Raw genomic sequence first — 19,685 nt, 5'->3', positions numbered from 1 at the left:
TTGTAAAGTCGTAAAACACCAAAGATATGGACCAACAGCTAGTCTCGAACGAGTTATAAGACACATCCTTGGTGTTTTCTGAGAGGATCTGTGGGCTTGAGGCACTAAAATCTAATTTACATTTGCAAATTTTATTACATACAACTGTTTATTTGTTTAAATTAAAAGCTTCACAAAATGAATCAAATAGACACAAACGTATTTAAACGTATGCACACACGCACACACAAGGCATGCCTTCGCAATAATTCTTTTATCGGTTCCATGATGCAGTGCGCACTAGGGTATACAAAGCGCAGTGTTACTCTTATACCTTTTCAGCCGTAGTATACGCATTTAGTATGGTAGGGTTACACCTTGGCTTATACTGTCGTCGCCGATGGATACGAAACATGAGGCATGCAGATTTGTGTCAGCCATGTATAACAATCCCGATATAACAATCCGTTATACAACACAAAATCAATATGTTTTTGTTGTTTTGAGTGTGTATTCGGCGTTTGCCACAGCAATGCATGGTCGGAATAACCGCGAAAGGGCTACAGCATTGATACCCTAGGGTGCTTGATACAGTATCGAGGAACAAGTTAAAGGGCAATACATCAACGTCTTATTACATTTCACTGATTCCGCATCAACAAGTACATCTGACGTACACTTCTGTGTACCCACGGCAGCACCGCGAGTCTCTGAACGCCCTGATAGAGTCCTCTTTGTCTCGCTCTGTACCATTGGCACCAAACGTATGTTACGCATTGATCGAAGTATTTCATATGCATTTTAAGATTATAAAAACTGGAACGACATTGAAGTTCAAATGTGCTCCGTAGCAGTGATTTTGAATGTTGAAGACATCATAATCAGCAATACGTAAGAATCAGTAAACGTTAACGTTGCTCACTCGACAAAGCTTTTAATCGTGTTATTATTAATACGTCGCTATTCATGTGTGTCTATTTCTTCCTCTATCTGTCCGTTTTTCACTAATTTCTAACAAAACGTGTACAAACATGGTTACTTTGGCAAAAGCCTCAATTCTTAAAGGTAAAATACCGGTTCTTGCTTATTACGAGTCTCCCTATTCGACAACACTCTACATTTTTTTTTTCGAGAATAGCACATGCATGTACTGTAATAATATCACGTAGATATTTTAAATCACGGCGGGATTTTTGGACCCCGTGACTTACACGTGATTTGACTTTATATGTTACATATTACATGATACTGGTAATATATCAACTACTCGACATGATAACGTGTCGGGGGCGAAGTTCATTGAAGAAACCCTAAAGAAGGTAAGAGTTGTATTTCTCTGTTGAGTTTCTTAAGAACTGAAATTACAATAGCGAAGGGGAGGTTGGACCATTTCATGAATTAGAACCTTCAACCGAATACTTATATTCGACTGTGTCGTACGAGACCTTATCTCAGTAAAGCTAGCGATCCCGGCAGCTGCCGACGTTTGCACAGTAAAGTAATTATGGTGGAGGTCAACAGAATGGCTGTCTGCATGTCACCTTACTATGCATTATATTTCATTATATTTCATTATATATGATGGAATATGAAAATCAAATAGGTCAGTTAAAAGATAGATTCACAATAATTTAAACTTTCTTCTATCCGAATACAGACAAAGGCAAAAAGAAATCTTCTTAAAAAAACAACGGAATAATGCAGTCCAGTTATCTCCTATACATACTCTTTATTAGCACTTTTTAAATTTGCTTGAAATTTGCTGACAACGCGACATGGTGCGGTCACAGCCACCACGGTACAGGTGACAGGTGATCGAAACGGCGCCAACCTGTCAGTCAGGCTGTCGTGTATGTATTCCAGAATCCCATTGAAAGCTTCAAACACGAACTGACATGAGGGTCAAAGGTCGCTGCCAGTTCAAAGCTGATGTTTATTAATACTTTATAGAGTAATCTGTACATCAAATCAAATCATGCACAAATCATAATAGACTGGTTTAAAGATACACAAATTATGCTAGTCTATCTAAATTGGTATATTTAAAGATTAACTTAATATGACGTTGCACATAACAAAACGTATTTTGCTCAAAATCACTTTTTGACAAAGATACATTCAGTTTTCATTAATTTGTTAAACCAAGGTTAATATATAAGTCGGGTTGACCCCGTTTAGCAAGATAAACAGTTGTAAGAGTTGGGTGAGTAAGACATGTAAATTTAAACAAAATTATGCAAATCACCTGTTTGCTAACTCCTTTTTTCTCCAGTTTTCAACATTTCACTATATTGAACTTCACGCTGGCAGGTTCAGTTTTTTTTTAAATTACAAATTATGTTCTTTTGATGCTATATAACAAAACGACAATTTTGTTTGGCAATTAAGTTCTTACATTTAAAATGAGACTTACTTCAATATTGCTGATCATGATTTTAATCACTTTTTGAATATCAGCCTTTCAACAAGTGCCTGGCATTTAATTATGTCAATAGATAATGCAAAACAAAATTGTCGTTTTCTTTCTGCATATACTCTAGTTTCAAATGAGATGAAATTTCATAAAGTAGTTGCGATTTTTTGACTGAAATTAACTTTTATCAGTAATAAGAAAATAGAGGTTTCCTACCCCCAAATATATATCACTTAATCCTTCGGATAAACTATTGTACCATACCAAACTTTACATCCTCTGCTCTTTAAAAATGAATAGTATAAGGGGGTTTTCATGTCATCTTTGAGTCGGTTAAGTGCAACGCCTCATTAATTGTGCTATAAAATGTTTGACTTTCACTGAGATGTAGAGAGTTTGAGAGTAAATCAACATAGCAGCGAAGTATCTGGGGCACAAAACTGACAATTTATATAGGTGAACCTACAGTTGCTTGTGATTTGGCACACGGCGGCCTGATCGTACCTAAGGACAAAAAAAATTAAAAAGTTTGTTTCTCATAATCGCGCGTGTCAATTCAGACCCGCCACGTCAACCTTTTTAATATTTGCTCAAGAGAATAAAATGAAAACAAACCGACAAAAATACTCGACGATAATGCATAACACAGTGCTGTATAAAATAAAACTGTAAACAAATAACTGATACTGACATTCCATTCAGAACTGTACACATGTCACTGTTATATTAAGCTGTCAAAACTGTGCATTGCTGCACTAAATGTCAAACCACAGAACTGTTGCTATACAAAACAACTAAAGCAACAGTGCTGTGCGTTTATCTCTGCGCGTATTCCTATGTTGTTTTCATGTTTTTTGCGCGTTCTTGTTGGTCGAAGAATAAAAAAATGAGAAGAAAAAAACCCGCGTCACGGCATCGTTTTTGCAATATGTCAAGGATGAGAAACAAATTTTTACTTTTCTTGGCCTAATGTACCTAATCGTTAGCGACAGTTGGTGAACTTGAACCAAGGTGATCGAAGGAAAACTTTCAGCTGTCATGAATAAAAACTATTGATGACTGAGCAACCAAAAGGTTGTCATTTGCTACAGAAAGTCTCTTCCACTTTACTGAGAGTCCTTAAAATTTCTTAGTCGTTGGATATTTAGGAACAACTAAAGAACACGGTCCATATTCTCGTAATGGCAGAAATCAGCCCTTGAGGGCGTCAACCATACAGCCTAAGGAAACATTGAGTCGTCCCACAGCGTACCGTACGAGCCACAGTTTTTAACTTTGAGACTTAGATCATCGGCAGAATCATCATTCACTCCGTGCCATTTCTTTCCGTAAAATTTCAATATCAACCACAAGAATTAGAATTTTACAGTTTTTTTCAAAAATTGAGTTCTTTTATTGAACTTTTCACATATTCTTTGGCGGACCTATCTTCAATTTACGAATCTGAAATAAAACTACTATGCAGTTTGTGATATTTTGTTTTGATTTTTTATTAGGCTACTTATCTATCTATCTATCTATCTATCTATCTATCTATCTATCTATCTATCTATCTATCTATCTATCTATCTATCTATCTATCTATCTATCTATCTATCTATCTGTCTGTCTGTCTGTCTGTCTGTCTGTCTGTCTGTCTGTCTATCTATCTATCTATCTATCTATCTATCTATCTATCTATCTGTCTGTCTATCTATCTATCTATCCGTCTATCTATCCGTCTAGTTTATTTTACTTGTATTTCTACTAGTGCTACGGCCTTCTATTTTTCGAATAAGGTTTCAAAATATAAGAAATTGTCTTCATAATCTAACTTTATGACAAATTTAAAGCCCCGGTAATGCTAACTTTCGATGATTTTTTTCATTATTTTTATATTATATATATATCAATTGCAACTTCTTATGCTACTCCCCAAATAATTTTGATACACCCACTATTTAGCTTGTCAACTCTATCGTTCAAATGTGTAAAATGCATAGTTATTGTTTACATTTGAATTCTAGTCCGGACCAGAAGTCAGTTTTCAACAATAACAATGCACTTTACAACCATAGGGGCTGGGTTGACAAGCTGGATACTGTGTATATCAACATTCTTTGGGGAGAAGAACAAGGAATTATGGTTCACATTCAAAATAAAAATGGTGAAATTATCATCAAAAGTTAGCATTACTGGGGCTTTAAACTAAATTTTCTTCTGAACAACAGGTTCTTATGCTCAAGTAGTAATAAAGACAAATACGCATTTATGTTTTAGAATGTCGTAGGGGGCGCCCTAACACTGCAAGGATTTCCTTGACCTCTGTGATGTGGCTGTCACATCTCCAGGCCATGCCACGTCATGTACTTATATTTGACTAGACAGCCCAGGTATCTACAGTTGATTACTAATTGACTCTTTTTAATGTTATATGTAAACAATGAACTGTACCTCAGATACAAACAATGGATCGAAGATTGACTGTGATTGCTGGAGCTGCTGCGACGATTGGTCTGTGTTCAATGGCAGCTTGGCTGATGAAAAGCCGGAGAGGAAGAAAGGTGCAATTCGGACGAGAAATGCGAGACCAAGAATTTTGTTTTCGTAGAGATGTGTTTCCGTGCAATCATGGTTCATATGGAGCGCTGCCCAAACGTATTATGGATGTCAGAATAGGGTGAGAACATCACAGGCATCAGTGGGCTGGAGTGTCCATAGGGAACCCAGAAATCTGGTTGTTGTTGTTGTTGTTGTTGTTTGTATTGTTGTTTATGTTTATTTGTCGTGATGTTGTTGTTATTGACCTGTAAAATTCAACGAAGATAACTGTTGTGTCGTGGTTGTTTCAAACGTAATGTAGATGTCATAAGAAACGCTACAAGGACACTAATAGTGTAGTCTATCATTCTTTGACCCGATGTAACTCTAACGTACTAACACTTAGTCTTATATGAAGATAGTGTATAGAGTTGCATTGGGTCAAAAAATGATAGTGTCCCTGTAGCATTTCTTATGATATCTACATTAATTTTGAAACAATCACAATACAACAGTTATCTTCGTTGAATTTTATTGGTCAACAACAACAACAACACGACTAATAAACATAAACAACAACACAAACAACACAAACAACAACAACAACCAGCTTTCTGGGTTCCCTATGGATAGTCCGCCAGTTCGATCGCTTTTCTGCATAGGCAAGACTGTGGTTGCTGCAGTACAGTAGCTCGTCACCTGGGATTGTGAAGTATGGGTTCGGTGGACATGGGGTTTGACGGCAAAGCCTCAATCTACGGTACTGCTAGCTGTTGGCGGGTAGCGTGCGTCCCTATAAGGTCAAAGGTCAACCCTGCCAAATCCGTGGTGGGGTTGACCTTTGACCCGCATAGAGACGCACCCTACCCCGCCAACAGATAGCTGCGTTTCCACAGCTACGGTACTGCAACAAAGACAGTAGAAGCTGTTATACTATGGCCCTGGTTATGTGTGTCATTGTCAGGGCATGAAGGCAATAGGCGTCACTAGGATGTGTAAGTAAGTATGCACCTCATCAAAGATATAAGCAAGTTAATATTTCAGCATCATGTCGGTTAAAACTAGTCACAGTCATGATGGCAGGACTCCCAACTAGTGAAGCACAACATGTCCCATATGGTGCATTTTAAGAAAAATTTCACATTTTAATGCTCAATTCTGAAAGAATTTTAATACTTCTTTTCATTTGATCAGATTGTGAAAATGGAGGTTTTAGCTGTGTCATGATAGCATTTCTCATTGTTCCAACGTAGAGATACACACTGTACAACATTATTCAAATGAAAAACACCTTCATTTCAAACACTTCTTGGTCTGTCACTGTAAATATCACACCAATATCAAAGTATCAAAGGGTCTCGATCAACTTTGCCGCAAACAGAACTGCCCAATACATGTTTATTTTTTCTGGGTGTACATCCCTAATAGATATGCTGCTAAATGATAATGGGGGAAGGGCTTGAAAATTTTGGGGGGTATTGAGGGGATCTGAACAAAAATAAGATTTCAATCAAGATTCCTCAAGCCCCCCCCCCCCCCCCCCCCCAAGTATTTGTGGACACAGGCCAAGTCCATTAAAAATTTCAATAGAGAACAGATGAACAGTGTCAATGATCACTTCACACATCTAATTGGAAAAAACCAGGGATTGAGATGGGTACCTTTTAAACAGCAAGGCTACACCTACTACTGTACTTTGATGCGTCCATATAGTTAAAATGATTCTAGACAATGGAAGACAGGGCGCAACAAAAGCTGAACCCCATTTCGGTTCAAACCTCAAGTACAGGAGCCATTATGTTCTGCAACCATTTCACTGTCAACCACCTAAAAGCACCTACAAACATCTATATTTTGGTGGAGTCATGGGCTCAAAGTGTTAAGAAATGCTCCTGCCATGGATACAAAATAATAGGCGATTTATTTGTTCTACCATGTAACATAACACTCCATATTATAGGTTTTTAAAGGAAGAAGAGGGATGCTCAGATGATTTCGTACGACGACAGAAAGACATTTATTACACAGAAGCCCTGCAGAGCGTGGCTGACTTTGTTGGCGCGAAGACGGAGAATTTGGTGTTTGTTAGCAATACAACTACTGGTAAGTGACACACTGAATGCCAGTACATGGTGACAGGCAGCTCATCCAGTCAAGTTAGTTAGTTAATTAGAAAGTGCCTGCAAAGAAAAGGAAAGATGAGTGCCAGGCACCATAAACATCTAGTAGCTGTACAATGTTCAGTGTGTCTCAAGTACATATTTTTGTTCTGTTCCTGAAATTCACATACTCTCAAGATAATGTCAACAAGACCTAATGTTCAATTTTGTCAACCAATGCCAATGTGTTTGTTGAAATCTGAATGTTAGTCTGGAATTCATTAGTCGAGACTAACATATATTGTACACAATAACTTTGTATTTTTAACATACTGAAGGGAGAAAAATTCATGAAATTTCCCCTTTGATATATGCTTTAATTAATTCAAGGTCAAAATGAATTAATATTCTGAAAGTTAGTTTTGAGTAGATGAAGTTGTCAACCAAGAACCACCATATCCCAAGAATTCTTGAGTGTCATTGGAGGTTTAGTGCTGTGGTATTACAGTTCAAAGTTCATAAACACTGCCCTCTAGAGACACTGCAGTGCTCTTGCTTGTCAAACCAAATAATTTTTCACTGTAATTGGGAATAGCTTTTTGATTTGATCAAAGTGACTTGAAGATTTTTGGATCACATAGGTGAAGTCTTTTCTAACTAAAACTTCTGCAGTGATTCTTTTACTCCCAGAAAATCAGCATTTCTCCAGTTTAAAAACCATGAACAGGCAATTGTATCCATAAACAGGGTCTGTACAGTCCTCGAAAATCCTTAAATTTTAAAACCTCCTGGAAAATCCTTGAAAATGACGTTGAGTCCCTGAATTTCCTGGAAAATTGATGATCCATCAACAATTGTCAAAAATGACAAGATAATGTGTCATGATATCGTAAAAATGATACATGAAATGGCATTCAAAAATGACATATTGTAAAAATAATATCGAAATCAGTGTTTTTGATCTCAAACAATCTTTGACAATTGCTGAAAATGTCTTAAAGTCATTGAATTTTAAGTGACTTTGAGTATATGGTCCCTGTATAAAGACAGTGTATTGTTTAGTTCCTTCTTTAAGCATTTATTGCAGAAGTGTGGATGGTTTGAACTTTTACTCGAATATTTGTGGTCCAAGCATGATTTGTTTCATTTATAGTTTGAAGCAAGATACGTAGAATTGTTTATGAATCTATGTATAAACGAGTATTGTTAAAGGATGGAAATACAGTGGCAAGTGCATAATTAAACAGTTAAACCACCCAAGTGACCGTATACCATTAGATTTGACCAGTTTACGACATGTACACTATCACTACCACTCATGCATATTCAGAGTGAACTTGACAACACCAAGTAGCATATTCATCACTCGGCATGATTGATCGCCAATATAATATTGGAATTTTGGTGTGAAATGTTGTAAAAAGTGATTTGTCATTGTCGAAAAGCTTACATAAAGTTAGCGTATTCAATTGGCCCTGAAACATGAAGAATATTTACACTGTACACAGCTGACATTGTCTCTTTGCATAGCAGCTATGGTAATCCTCATGATTGCAGACAACATGCAAATAATAAAAAAATGTTATGCCATTGTAAAATTATGAATATGGTTTAATAATATTATAAGTCATGTTTGATTTATTATTTGAATCTGTAATTCCCTTAGCAATAACCTCCTCCTAAAATTTGTTCATCCAGTGTTACATTGAAGGAAATTTATTCATGTTTGGGGCCACCAAGACAGGTTCCAAGTTTGGTATGTCTGGTATGTCTGGCATAGCAAGCATCACTAGTTTTGTGTTTTGAGACTGTAAAGTTATGATCGAGTGCACTCTATCATAAATTTACAGTCTCAAAACAGTAGTTTGATTTTTCTATTTCTTCATAGGAGTGAATTGCGTTTTGAAATCCATGAAGTTCAAGGATGGAGACATGGTGTTGGTTAGTGACCTGAATTATGCTGCAATTGCCAAAACAGCTTTCGATGTCTGCGACAACTCAGAGAAAGGTGAATGAACTTTGCACTTTAACATATGCAAGTCTTCCTCACATCTTTTTGTTGTGCAGTGTACCTCTTAATTAGACGATAACAATTTGCATTTGTAATCAATAATAATTTGATGCAGAGCCTTTGGACAGTTTTTCAGCCCAAATACTGAAACAGTGTTAATTATTCACTAGGATTTAATTTCACTATTTTCACTGAAACATAAAATCCGCTAGATTAAATCCCAGTGAAAATGTTAAGTAACAATAGAATCCATTGCTTTACTGGAGAAAACGATGAACTTAAATCCTAGTGAAATGTCTCAAACATTAAAAGGGCCAAATTAAATCTTTGTGAAAATTAATGATTTTACTTAAAATAAAAAAGGTTAAAAATATACAAAGTGAAATGACAGTTTTGTCAATCAGCTTTGTCAAAGTTATCATTCTCTCCTTTGGCAGACCTCAAATACATAATTGCGGATATCAAATTTCCAATACATGGAAAGGATGAGGTGATCCAGAAATACACTGACATCTTGGAGGCCAACCCATCCATCAGAGTGGCTATTATAGATCACATTACAAGTGCTACAGCCGTGATGATGCCAATCAAAGAACTGATTCAAGTATGTCATGACAGGGGTGTAAAGGTTGTAATAGATGGAGCACATGCACCGGGACAAGTGCAGCTCAATTTGGAAGAGCTTGGTGCTGATTACTATATTGGTGAGTCTGAACCAGATTACACACACTTGTTAGTCAGCTATATTGGATCAGGGAGCAAAACAAAACCATTGAATAGAGTTTTGAAATGCCACCAGTTAGAACCTGATTTGTATTCAGTGCTAAATAATTTCCATCAGATACACAGAAATTAGTCTTCTCCCAACACAAGAGTTACAAATGAGAAAACATTAATAGTGTACTACCGGTATATAAAGATGGAGACAGGATATTATAGGCATGAACCAAATGTTAAAATTCCCATGAATGCTCCTTAGATGATAAAGTATTTAATGGTCTAAATATATTATTTCTTCTCTATAATAGCTTTCCTATATCGGGTTTTGTTTACATTTGACCAGAGACAGCTTTGTATGATGAGTAAGGCCAGAGTAAATAAATTCTTTTGTTTTACGTCCTCTCAAAGTCAAAAAGGTTTGTGGGTAAGAGATCATTAAACACAAAAAGGTGAACACCAAATCAATGTGCATTTTTTGATAGTTTTCTTGTACAAGCTACTCATTCCTATGACTAAATGATTCCAGGAGATACAATTTTACTAATGTATCTGCAGTGCTTTGATTTGTTAATGTATTACTTGCCAAAATTTGTCTTTCATTTATCTGAGTAATCTGTGTGTTGTTGCATACGCAGCAAAGTTCAATAGTCATTTCTGTGAAAGGAAGATCAAATAACGAACTTCAAAATATTATTCAACCATACAATGTGTACCATTGAGAATTGTGTTGCGCATTTCAAATATCATTGAAATCAGGATATATATTGCCTCACAGGTAACCTTCATAAGTGGCTGTTTACACCTCGTGGCTCTGCCTTGCTGTATGTTCACCCTAAGCACAACAAGACCGTGAAACCACTGGTCACTTCACATAACTATCAGCAGAGTTTACAAGAGCAGTTCTACATGCAGGGAACTTGCGATGATTCCCCTTATCTCTGTGCTCCAGCAGCGATTGAATTTTATCAAGAAATTGGCGGCTTTGTGAGTATCTTAATTCATGAATGTCAGATATACATGTAGTCATTGTGCCTTTTTTCGCATCATATGCTCTGTGAATTGCACAACTTTTTAGTGGGGTCAAAGGTCATATTAGGTCCTAAAATGACAAAATCTTAGATGGGGGTATGGGTTTTTTACATTCAGCCGCCCCCACAATTTCTTCAGACAGTACAGCCCCTAGAGGTTGCGATAACCTCATTAAGACTGTTGTTGTTTTTATGTTTGAGAGGTTTAGCTTCAACTAATTTTATGTAATTCCGACAATATCTCTGTGGCATACACACATTCATGTTAAAATCTGACCTTTTTGGTCAAGTTGTGTGATGCCGATAAATTATTAGCACAATTTTTTCAGAAACCTGCACAATTTGTGTAGCTTTCATGACAAGTCAATTTCTTTATGCAACAGCCACTTTTGAAATGCATGCCATCCTTCCATAATGATTTTCCTTTTGTCAAGTTATAAACAACTGTGAAGATATCTTTGCCAAAGCATCTGCTAATAAGTAGAGTTTGGCAATGTAGATCATTTATTTTGGTCAGGTTGGGAAAGCATAACAAGAATTCCCCTAACTGTTGTAAATCTTATGAAATATTTAGCTATCAAAAAGATGCTGGCAATGTAACTGTGACTCTACTTTACCTGCTTGACCCTGCATTAGATATAGACTGTAGCTTGGGTCTGTGATTAAAAGGAAAAAGGGAGAAAATTAAAAATATACAGTATGTAATATTATCTTTTGCACAAGTGTCGTTTGTAGTTCCTAACATCTGAGAGATCTATATATACCACATCTTATTATCGTTTGGCAGGTGCAAGTGAACTTCTGTGTTATTTGCTTTGACACGTGTTGTGTCTGCAGTTTCTCAAATTGACAATTTTTGTGTTTGTTAAATGTTCTGTTCACTAGGATGAGATAAACAACTACTGCACACAGTTGATCAGTTGGGCTGTAGAGATGCTGTCCAAAGCCTGGAACACAGAGCAGCTGCAGATTCCCACAGAAATGAGGGCGCCCTTCATGGGTATGGTGGCACTACCAGAAAATATCATAAACATGAGCGAGGTGCAATATACTCGGGACTTTCTTAATAAAAAAATTGTGGAAATCTTCGACAAGTACCATATTGTGTGCGCATATACCATTGTACAAGGCCGGCTGTGGTGCAGGATATCTGCCAACGTCTACAACGCAAAGTCTGATTATTACCAAGTCAGGGACGCTGTCTTGGATATGATTCAACAGAGCGCCACCAAGATGTCTGACATTCAGTAGACTGTGAACACAGAAAATATGATATACAAAATACCACTGAAATCCTTTCCACTATCACATTTCGTATCACTGTACACTAAACCTCTTGAAAGGCACATGAGCTGGAACTTTTGGCATTATTTTCATGATTTTATATTAGATTAAAAAAAGTTCATAGAAATGTTACTCACAGATGTTTACTCAAGTATAATTATCCACTGAGTGGGACTGCATGGGGAGGTTTCAGTAAGACAAATAACAAACGGGTGTCGCATCCAAATATGGCCGCCTCCATACAACTACATGATAAACAGCGTAAATAGTGCATGTACACATTTGAATCTTTACAAATACAACATAGTGCAACCCACTGAAAAGATGGAAAGGGAATTCACTCCACTTTAACAAAAAAATCCCCGTTGTTCACATAACATGGCAAGATTTTGAAAATGGCAAGAAATTTAAAATGAACAAAAATCTGTTCAATTTCTTGCCTATTCTGCCACAAGCAAATCTTGTTGAGGCATGGTTAATGACTATATCATTCAATTTTGCAGATTGCAATGAATATCTGAGGAAATTGGAGGTACCTTGAGGTTGGACAAATTTCACAGAGTTGCAGCTCTTGTGCCTTTAAGGTAGTTCGTACCTCAAAACTGAAAGAATTAAACCTTAGCTCAAAGTTTTCTCAAGCAAACTTTCAACTATTCTATTTTAAAATCAAGCAGATTGGTCACAGGATACTGTAACTGCACTACTTCAGCTCATAGTGACAGCGCTTGACATCTGAATGAAAGAATATTGATGACATATTTTTCATCACCCTGTAATGTTCAGCAGTGCTTGTACAGCCTGTAAAGCTATCATTTCAGAGCAACAGTGAACATGCACCAAAGAATATATACAGCAACTACTTATTTACTGAAGATGTTAGCAGGACATGCATCTTCAGTCTATAATTGAAAGCTCTACTAACAACAGTAAAATCAGTGCAAGCTGTATTTCTCAGGTTCCATTGATATCGTTCAGACTGTGGCAGCTAATTTTAAAACTTAAATTGGTAGGACAAATGACAAATATCAAAAGTGAATTTTAGAGATATAAGTGATAATGGTACAAATCTATTCTCAGGAATGTATTAATTACATGTATTTATGTAATTAAAAAGAATTGTATTTTTCTGCCATTCATGTAACAGCTACAGTGTTCAGAAGAGTTTGTTTACTTTGATAACATCATAACTTAAAGGGCCAGTAATGCTAACTTCTGATGATTTTTTTGCACCATTTTTGTTGTTAAGGCCAAACATAATTTCATGTTCCACTCCCCAGTGCATATTTATATATACAGTATTCAGCTTGTCAACCCAGCCTGTACATGTTAAAAACTGCGATGTTATTGTTTACAATGGAATTCTGGGCCGGACTAAAAGTCAAATGTAAACAATAATAGTGCATTTTACACATATAGATGCTATGTTGACAAGCAAAATAATAGGTGTTTCAACATTCTTTTAGGAGTAAAGTGAGAACTTGTAATTGACATATAAAATGAAAATTATGAAAAAATAATCAAAAGTTAGCATTACTGGCCCTTTAATGAAAAGAGAACTTTTATGACAACTTTAAAAGAGGGGTCATCGCGTTAGCTGCTGCACATATAGGGCCCATGCAAAGTGTCTTTTGCTAAGCACAACATATTCTGACATTACTGTTGCATATCCAAAACTTTAAAATGGCAGCTGAACTGAAACTGGTGACCACAGCACAGCCAAAGCAGCTTCATACAAACAAAGGGATGCATCCAAAGTTTATTTGGCAAATACTTGCAGTGGTTGGAAAGCTACAAAAGTGGTGAACTAAACACGCATTAAATGCAGAATTTGCTTCACAGCTGCTTGACATTCATTGCCAATTTCTTGGAAGAAGCAGTGTTTATCAACAAGGAAGTTGCACAGCCACTGACAGGACGACCTCCTTACAATGTGCCTTTAAAGGCCTGTGTCTCGCAAGGAAATCTACTTACTAGATTACAATTTCAATGGAAAACAAAAGGCTATGACACTTCATAATCCTCTTACAGACTAGCACAAACTTGATCCCAGGGATCAAGACACTGGCCTTAAACATCCCCATAATGTGCATTGCAAAAGGGGTGCACCAGTCTCCCTTTGAAAGGATTTAGCCCATAAGAGAGTAGGTATGATTGCCCCTGCTATCTCCAACTTGTAATGTGAAATTGAAATAAAAGTGACGTAAAGGGTAATCTTATGTAATTGTCAAAAAAAGACTCCTGACACAAATTGCAGAACAAAGACATAAAAGTAAATAGTTCTGTGGAAAGACAAAATAATTATGCAAAACCTTTGAGAACAGGATGTTTGGGTAAGTCAGGCTGAAAGAAGTAACAAAAAATGCATGGACAGTTACTTTAAGTTTTTAATGGGTTAGAAATCTGAGTATGCATGGATTTATACTTGTATTCTGTTTATTTGAAAGTTATTTACAAATGCATTACTGCTGAGGGTCAGATCAAAGGGAAGCCAGGATCATATTTATTAATTTTGATCAAAATATGAAAAATAATATGAATTTTAATTTTAAAAATTGAAAAAAAATATTAATTTAAAAAAAATATGAAAATTACCATCATCATCATCATCATGCAATGTAGGGAAGAGTACTTTACGTAAGGGATGGCGAACATTGGTTTGAATTTTTTGCTGCATGATGATGATGATGATGATGATGACAATGTTTTTTGACTAAAATGTTTTTATTTTTCAAATTTTATTAAAACTGCTAACTAGGAGCCTGGATTCAATGTGATCAGATAACACTTTGTCAATGTTTGTCAAAGACCACTTTGACACATATATGTATGTCAAAAAGTTTGACATTTTCTCTTAAACCGATTTTTCTTGCATACTGGTAATGACGATGACATATATGTTGAATGTCGTTTAATAAAATGTTTAATGAAAAAGACAAAATTTTTCTGCTGCAACTCAAATCTCACCAGTGAATAGTTGTTTTTTTTAATATTCAGTGCTCATGAAATTTCATTGACGTCATGCTGTCTTCTCTCACTCATGTTGACATTGGCTTGGTTTTCAAACAATGGTTGAAATTGTAAAAGATATGACCTACAAACACTTTCAAGACCCTGACAGGTTAAAATTGAACAGCATATAATAGTCTGTATCCTAGAAACACCTCTTAATACAGCTAACATTGTGCATTGTAAACACTGGTGAAAACTTTTAAGTCATTGAAAGAACAATAACGTTCATAAATCCTTACCAATAGCAATAAAGAAGAACTTTATATAAAAGCAAATCTTGGCTTAACCCAAAGACATTTTACAAATTTTTGGTAATAAATATTTGAAGAATAAATAGTACATCATTTTTTATTGAACAGTCTAAGTACAACTTAACAAACTTTCTCAAATCTAAAAAAGCTAACTGTAGTTCAAGTTAAGGGAACAAAAGAGCAACTTGTTTCCTCTAAAAACGTTTTAAAAATTTCTGTAAACATTATAAAACAACAAATCTCTATAAACATTTTATAAATCAGCAAAGCTCTATGAATGTATCTGAATATCAAAGTTCAAACTCCAAGCAATCGGAAAATATTTTTCTGTAGAATGTTTTGTTGATGTTCTGATAAGGTAAGTTATCCTTAAATCAACATGGCTGATTTTGTCAAAACATAAAAGTTGAAGTATCTGAATATTAATGTGAATATCTAGGAACCAGTAAAGTGAATTTCAAAAGAACTACGTATGCTATTTCTTTGAAGAGTTTATGACTAGCAAATAAAAGTACAGACAAAATATTATAGAAAATTGCAGAAAGGTAGAGGTATTGTTTTTCATAATGTGTATATATATATATATATATATATATATATATATATATATATATATATATATATATATATGTGTGTGTGTGTGTGTGTGTGTGTGTGTGTGTGTGTGTATTTATATATATATAATCAAGAAGAGTCAGGATCTGTTTTGGAAGGTGCGCATGATGCACCCCAACATACTTGCCACGAGTCCTGGTCATTTCCAAATTTAGTGATGCTCCATACTGGATTGGAGATATCCCATGATTCATTATTCATTATGATTTGTACTATTTTTAATTTTTTCCTGTAGAAATGACAAAAGAAATTTGTATGCTAATTTTTTTAAGAGAATGGCTACTTCAGTTTGTCATAACGTGCTTTTCAAAAGTACAGCATTTGTAGTTCATGCAGAGTGTGACTTGAATGTTACTAGTAAGTTAATGATTATTTTGAATTTTTTAACCCAAATATCAAAACGTACTTTTACAAAATATTATTAAACAATATTTACATGCTTTTGTTACCGCTTGTATACAGAGCAGAAAAAGTTGTGAGAAAAGTAACCTTCATATTATCAAACATGGGCAAGTTGTCATGCTGTAGACATTATACCACAGTATGCTAAATCAGTGATTTTTTTGTTGAAAAAAAAAATTGTTTTGACCTTACCGGGCAAAAAGAATTGTTTCAAGGTAACCTTTCAAGAAAAAAAATTGCTGCCAGGATCGGTAGGAAAATTGTTGCTATACCCTTTTCCTCCAATCACCCTCACCCCACACCCGCTCCAAATCAAATGGCATGGTCCACGTCTTATTGGACAGGTCCAAACAGTTCCATACTTGTTTTCATTTGTGGCTAGAGGGCGTGATTTAATAGCTTGCATCCCACGCATCCCGTCCTCAGTCGTGGTAGGGTGACCGTGGTCGTGGTTACATTTTTCACAGTTTATAACTCAGAATTCCTTCAAGCTTTGATTTTCTCACCGATATTAACATCCGCTTGTAATGTTGGAAGGATTTTTATCGCTGACCAGGACTCCTGAACTGAAATACTTGAGTGAAGTTTTGACTCTGAATATAACTGAGTACGCGCATCCATTCAAGATGGCTACCGTACCGCTGCGAAAGCAAGGCTGTTCACAGCGTGAATCTGAAACAAGGAAACTGGAGACATTATATTTGTGTGCGGAATTTGTGGAAAGACTGCCAAATGTGACTCGGATGCTTTGATATGTGGTGTATGCAATTTTTGGTACCATGTTCCATTGTTGGATGAAAGAAGAAAAAAAAAACTTGCCTCGTCGCGCCAACGGAGATGGCACCGTCCACTGGTTCTGCGGAAAATGAAAAGATGCGCAGTGAGTATGAATGACTGAAATAACAGCATTAGAGCAGAAACAGCCATCTATGGAAAAAGGACTGGGCGATATTGTCGATGCCCTACCCCTGCCGTGGCATTACGGAGGAAGTGGATATTGAGGAACAGAGAAGATGTAATTATTCGGAACCGAAAGGAAGAAAAGCAGGATGTTGTACTGACTGTAAGAAATATTTTGAAGGAAATTGGAGTGAAAGTTTACGGTAGTGAAATAAATTTTGAAAGACTTGGCATCAAGAGATGAAGACTGACATCATCCTATAGATGCTTTGCGATGACGTCATGACATCCAGGTAGCTGCAATATTGTAGCGCTACGGTGAGGCGGTTGGTGATTTTTGGTTTTTGCGACTTCGCTCACCAGTAGAGCTACAAATTACAATGCCAATGGCCCTGGGGAGTATAAAATAAGGGGTGGACCATTTGATATCCTGGGGGGGGGGGGCTTGGAAGATTGGTGGAGAGCCATTATTTTTTTTCCCACGTGCTTCACCATGAATTATTTTTTTTCTACAGGGCATATGCTGGCAACTTTTTTTTTCACTTTCCTTCTTCGAGATATTTTTTTTTTTACCAAATTTCGGTGCAATGTTTGTTTGCTTGGTTTTTCACACCCAGTAACAAGATGCTGTTCTATCGCACACAGACTATTTCTCCTTACATTGAAAGTAGCCGGGTAATTTAAGAAAGTGGACGGGTGGCTGCGAGGGAGCGAAGCGACTGAGTGGCGAGTGAGCGTAGCGAACGAGGGGGGGAGAGCGCGAGAGGGGGGTGTCCTCCCTCTCGCAAGGCGAAAAATGAAATTTTGGAGTGAAATGGTTTTCTCTGGTGGCATCTGAGGTGACATTTACTGACTGAAACAGTACTTTTGTTGTGTGTCTTAGACGTGGCTCACATACAACAAAACAAACAAACATGATTTTGTTTTGTTTGTATTATTTATGACACACTTATGGTTTTATTTGCAGTGAAGATGTAACATTTAATCTTAAATCACCTGCTGTCTGCTCATTTCATTGCCATTCCCCATTCTTCATTACCACATAGTAGTTTCCCCAAAACCATCAAACTCATTCAATTCTAATCAAAACACATTCGCTTTTGTTAAGAAAACATTGGTAAGATAATTTACTATAACAGTGTTCGCATTTACGAATAAAACATGCGTATACAGAAAACTCATAACAATGAAAAATGTGTAGAGAGTCGATCCAATGCGTAATAATATTACGCATTGGATTGAGTCTCTACATATTTTTTCATTGTTATGAGTTTTCTATGCGCAAACGATAATAGTAAAATGTTTGCAGGCTGTCTCTCTTCTTGTGGTATTTTGACAAAATCCTTACATTCAGATTTACACATTTCTGGAAAACACTGGTGAGCAATTTCAATTTCAGCATACTTCCTCTAATCAGAAGGTCATGTATACTGTACAATTGTTCATATTCAGTTATTGTTCCTCAAGCTTGAAACGGTTTATTTTTTATAAAACTCTAGAGCTACTGCTTGATTTTTATTGATGCTGCAGTGTGCATCGAACAATTGCCAAGATTTTTTTTTTCCGAGTCGCAATGGTCCATAATTTTTTTTCCATCAGCCACTTAAAGCCAGATTTTTTTTTTCGAGCAACTCCACCTGGCATCTTTTTTTTTCCCCAAATCTTCCAAGCCCCCCCAGGATATCAAATGGTCCACCCCTAAGCGCATCCCACTGGACTAGGCGTGTTGGTGTGAAATGCTACATATTTACTGCACTTGGTCGTAACGATTTATCACTACTGAAGACTAGATTACACTAACCTTGTCGTTTATGGGGTTTGAAATTTGTTCAAACACTTTGATCGCTTCCCGAAAACATTTCTGGGAGCAGCCATTACCAACTTCCGGTAATGGCGGCTCACAGAAAAACTGATGCCCCACGCTCAATGTTTTTGGAACGCGATCGACGTGTTTGAACAAATTCCAACCCCCATAAACGACAAGTTTAGTGCAGTATAGTGTTTAGTCAACAATTGCCTTCTCCTCTGAAACCACAAGTCCAATTGCTTTGAAATATTTATATGCAGTTCACTTGGGGTGACCTCACTTAAGTTTGTTCAAATCGTGGTGAAATTTGTATTTTTGGTCATTTTTTGGTTTTTTGGTAAAAAAATCTTCTCCTCTGAAACCTCTTGTCCGATTGCTTTGAAATGTGTTTACTCAGGGTGACTTTAGTCAGATTTGTTCAAATCGTGGTGAAATTTGCATATTTGTATTTTAAGGCAATTTTTGTCATTTTTGGTAAAAAATATTTAAAAATCTTCTTCTTGAAAACTACCAGTCAGATAGCTTTGATATTTGGTACATATGTCCCTAGGGATGATCTTTTCAGATTTGTTCAAATTGTGCAGAATATGCAAATTTGCATTTTAAAGGCAATTTTTGCCATTTTTGGTCAAAAAATGTATTTCTCA

The 19,685-nt window shown here is 36.2% G+C and overlaps 1 protein-coding gene across 1 annotated transcript; it reads left to right on the top strand.

Moving 5' to 3' along the window:
- The first annotated feature begins 1,222 nt into the window (after positions 1 to 1,222).
- Positions 1,223 to 13,195, top strand: LOC139114409 (uncharacterized). The gene is made up of 8 exons (XM_070676129.1): positions 1,223 to 1,298; positions 4,831 to 4,935; positions 5,877 to 5,911; positions 6,873 to 7,015; positions 8,900 to 9,019; positions 9,460 to 9,726; positions 10,518 to 10,726; positions 11,656 to 13,195. Exons 2-8 carry the CDS (start codon positions 4,840 to 4,842, stop codon positions 12,019 to 12,021), a joined length of 1,236 nt encoding a protein of 411 aa, XP_070532230.1. The 5' UTR covers positions 1,223 to 1,298; positions 4,831 to 4,839; the 3' UTR covers positions 12,022 to 13,195.
- The last annotated feature ends 6,490 nt before the right edge of the window (positions 13,196 to 19,685 follow it).

Source organism: Ptychodera flava, chromosome 16 (assembly GCF_041260155.1).
Source record: "Ptychodera flava strain L36383 chromosome 16, AS_Pfla_20210202, whole genome shotgun sequence".
In the NCBI taxonomy this organism is placed as follows: Eukaryota; Metazoa; Hemichordata; class Enteropneusta; family Ptychoderidae; genus Ptychodera; species Ptychodera flava.
Note: the sequence above shows the minus strand (reverse complement) of the source record. Positions and strands in the feature narration are given on the sequence as shown.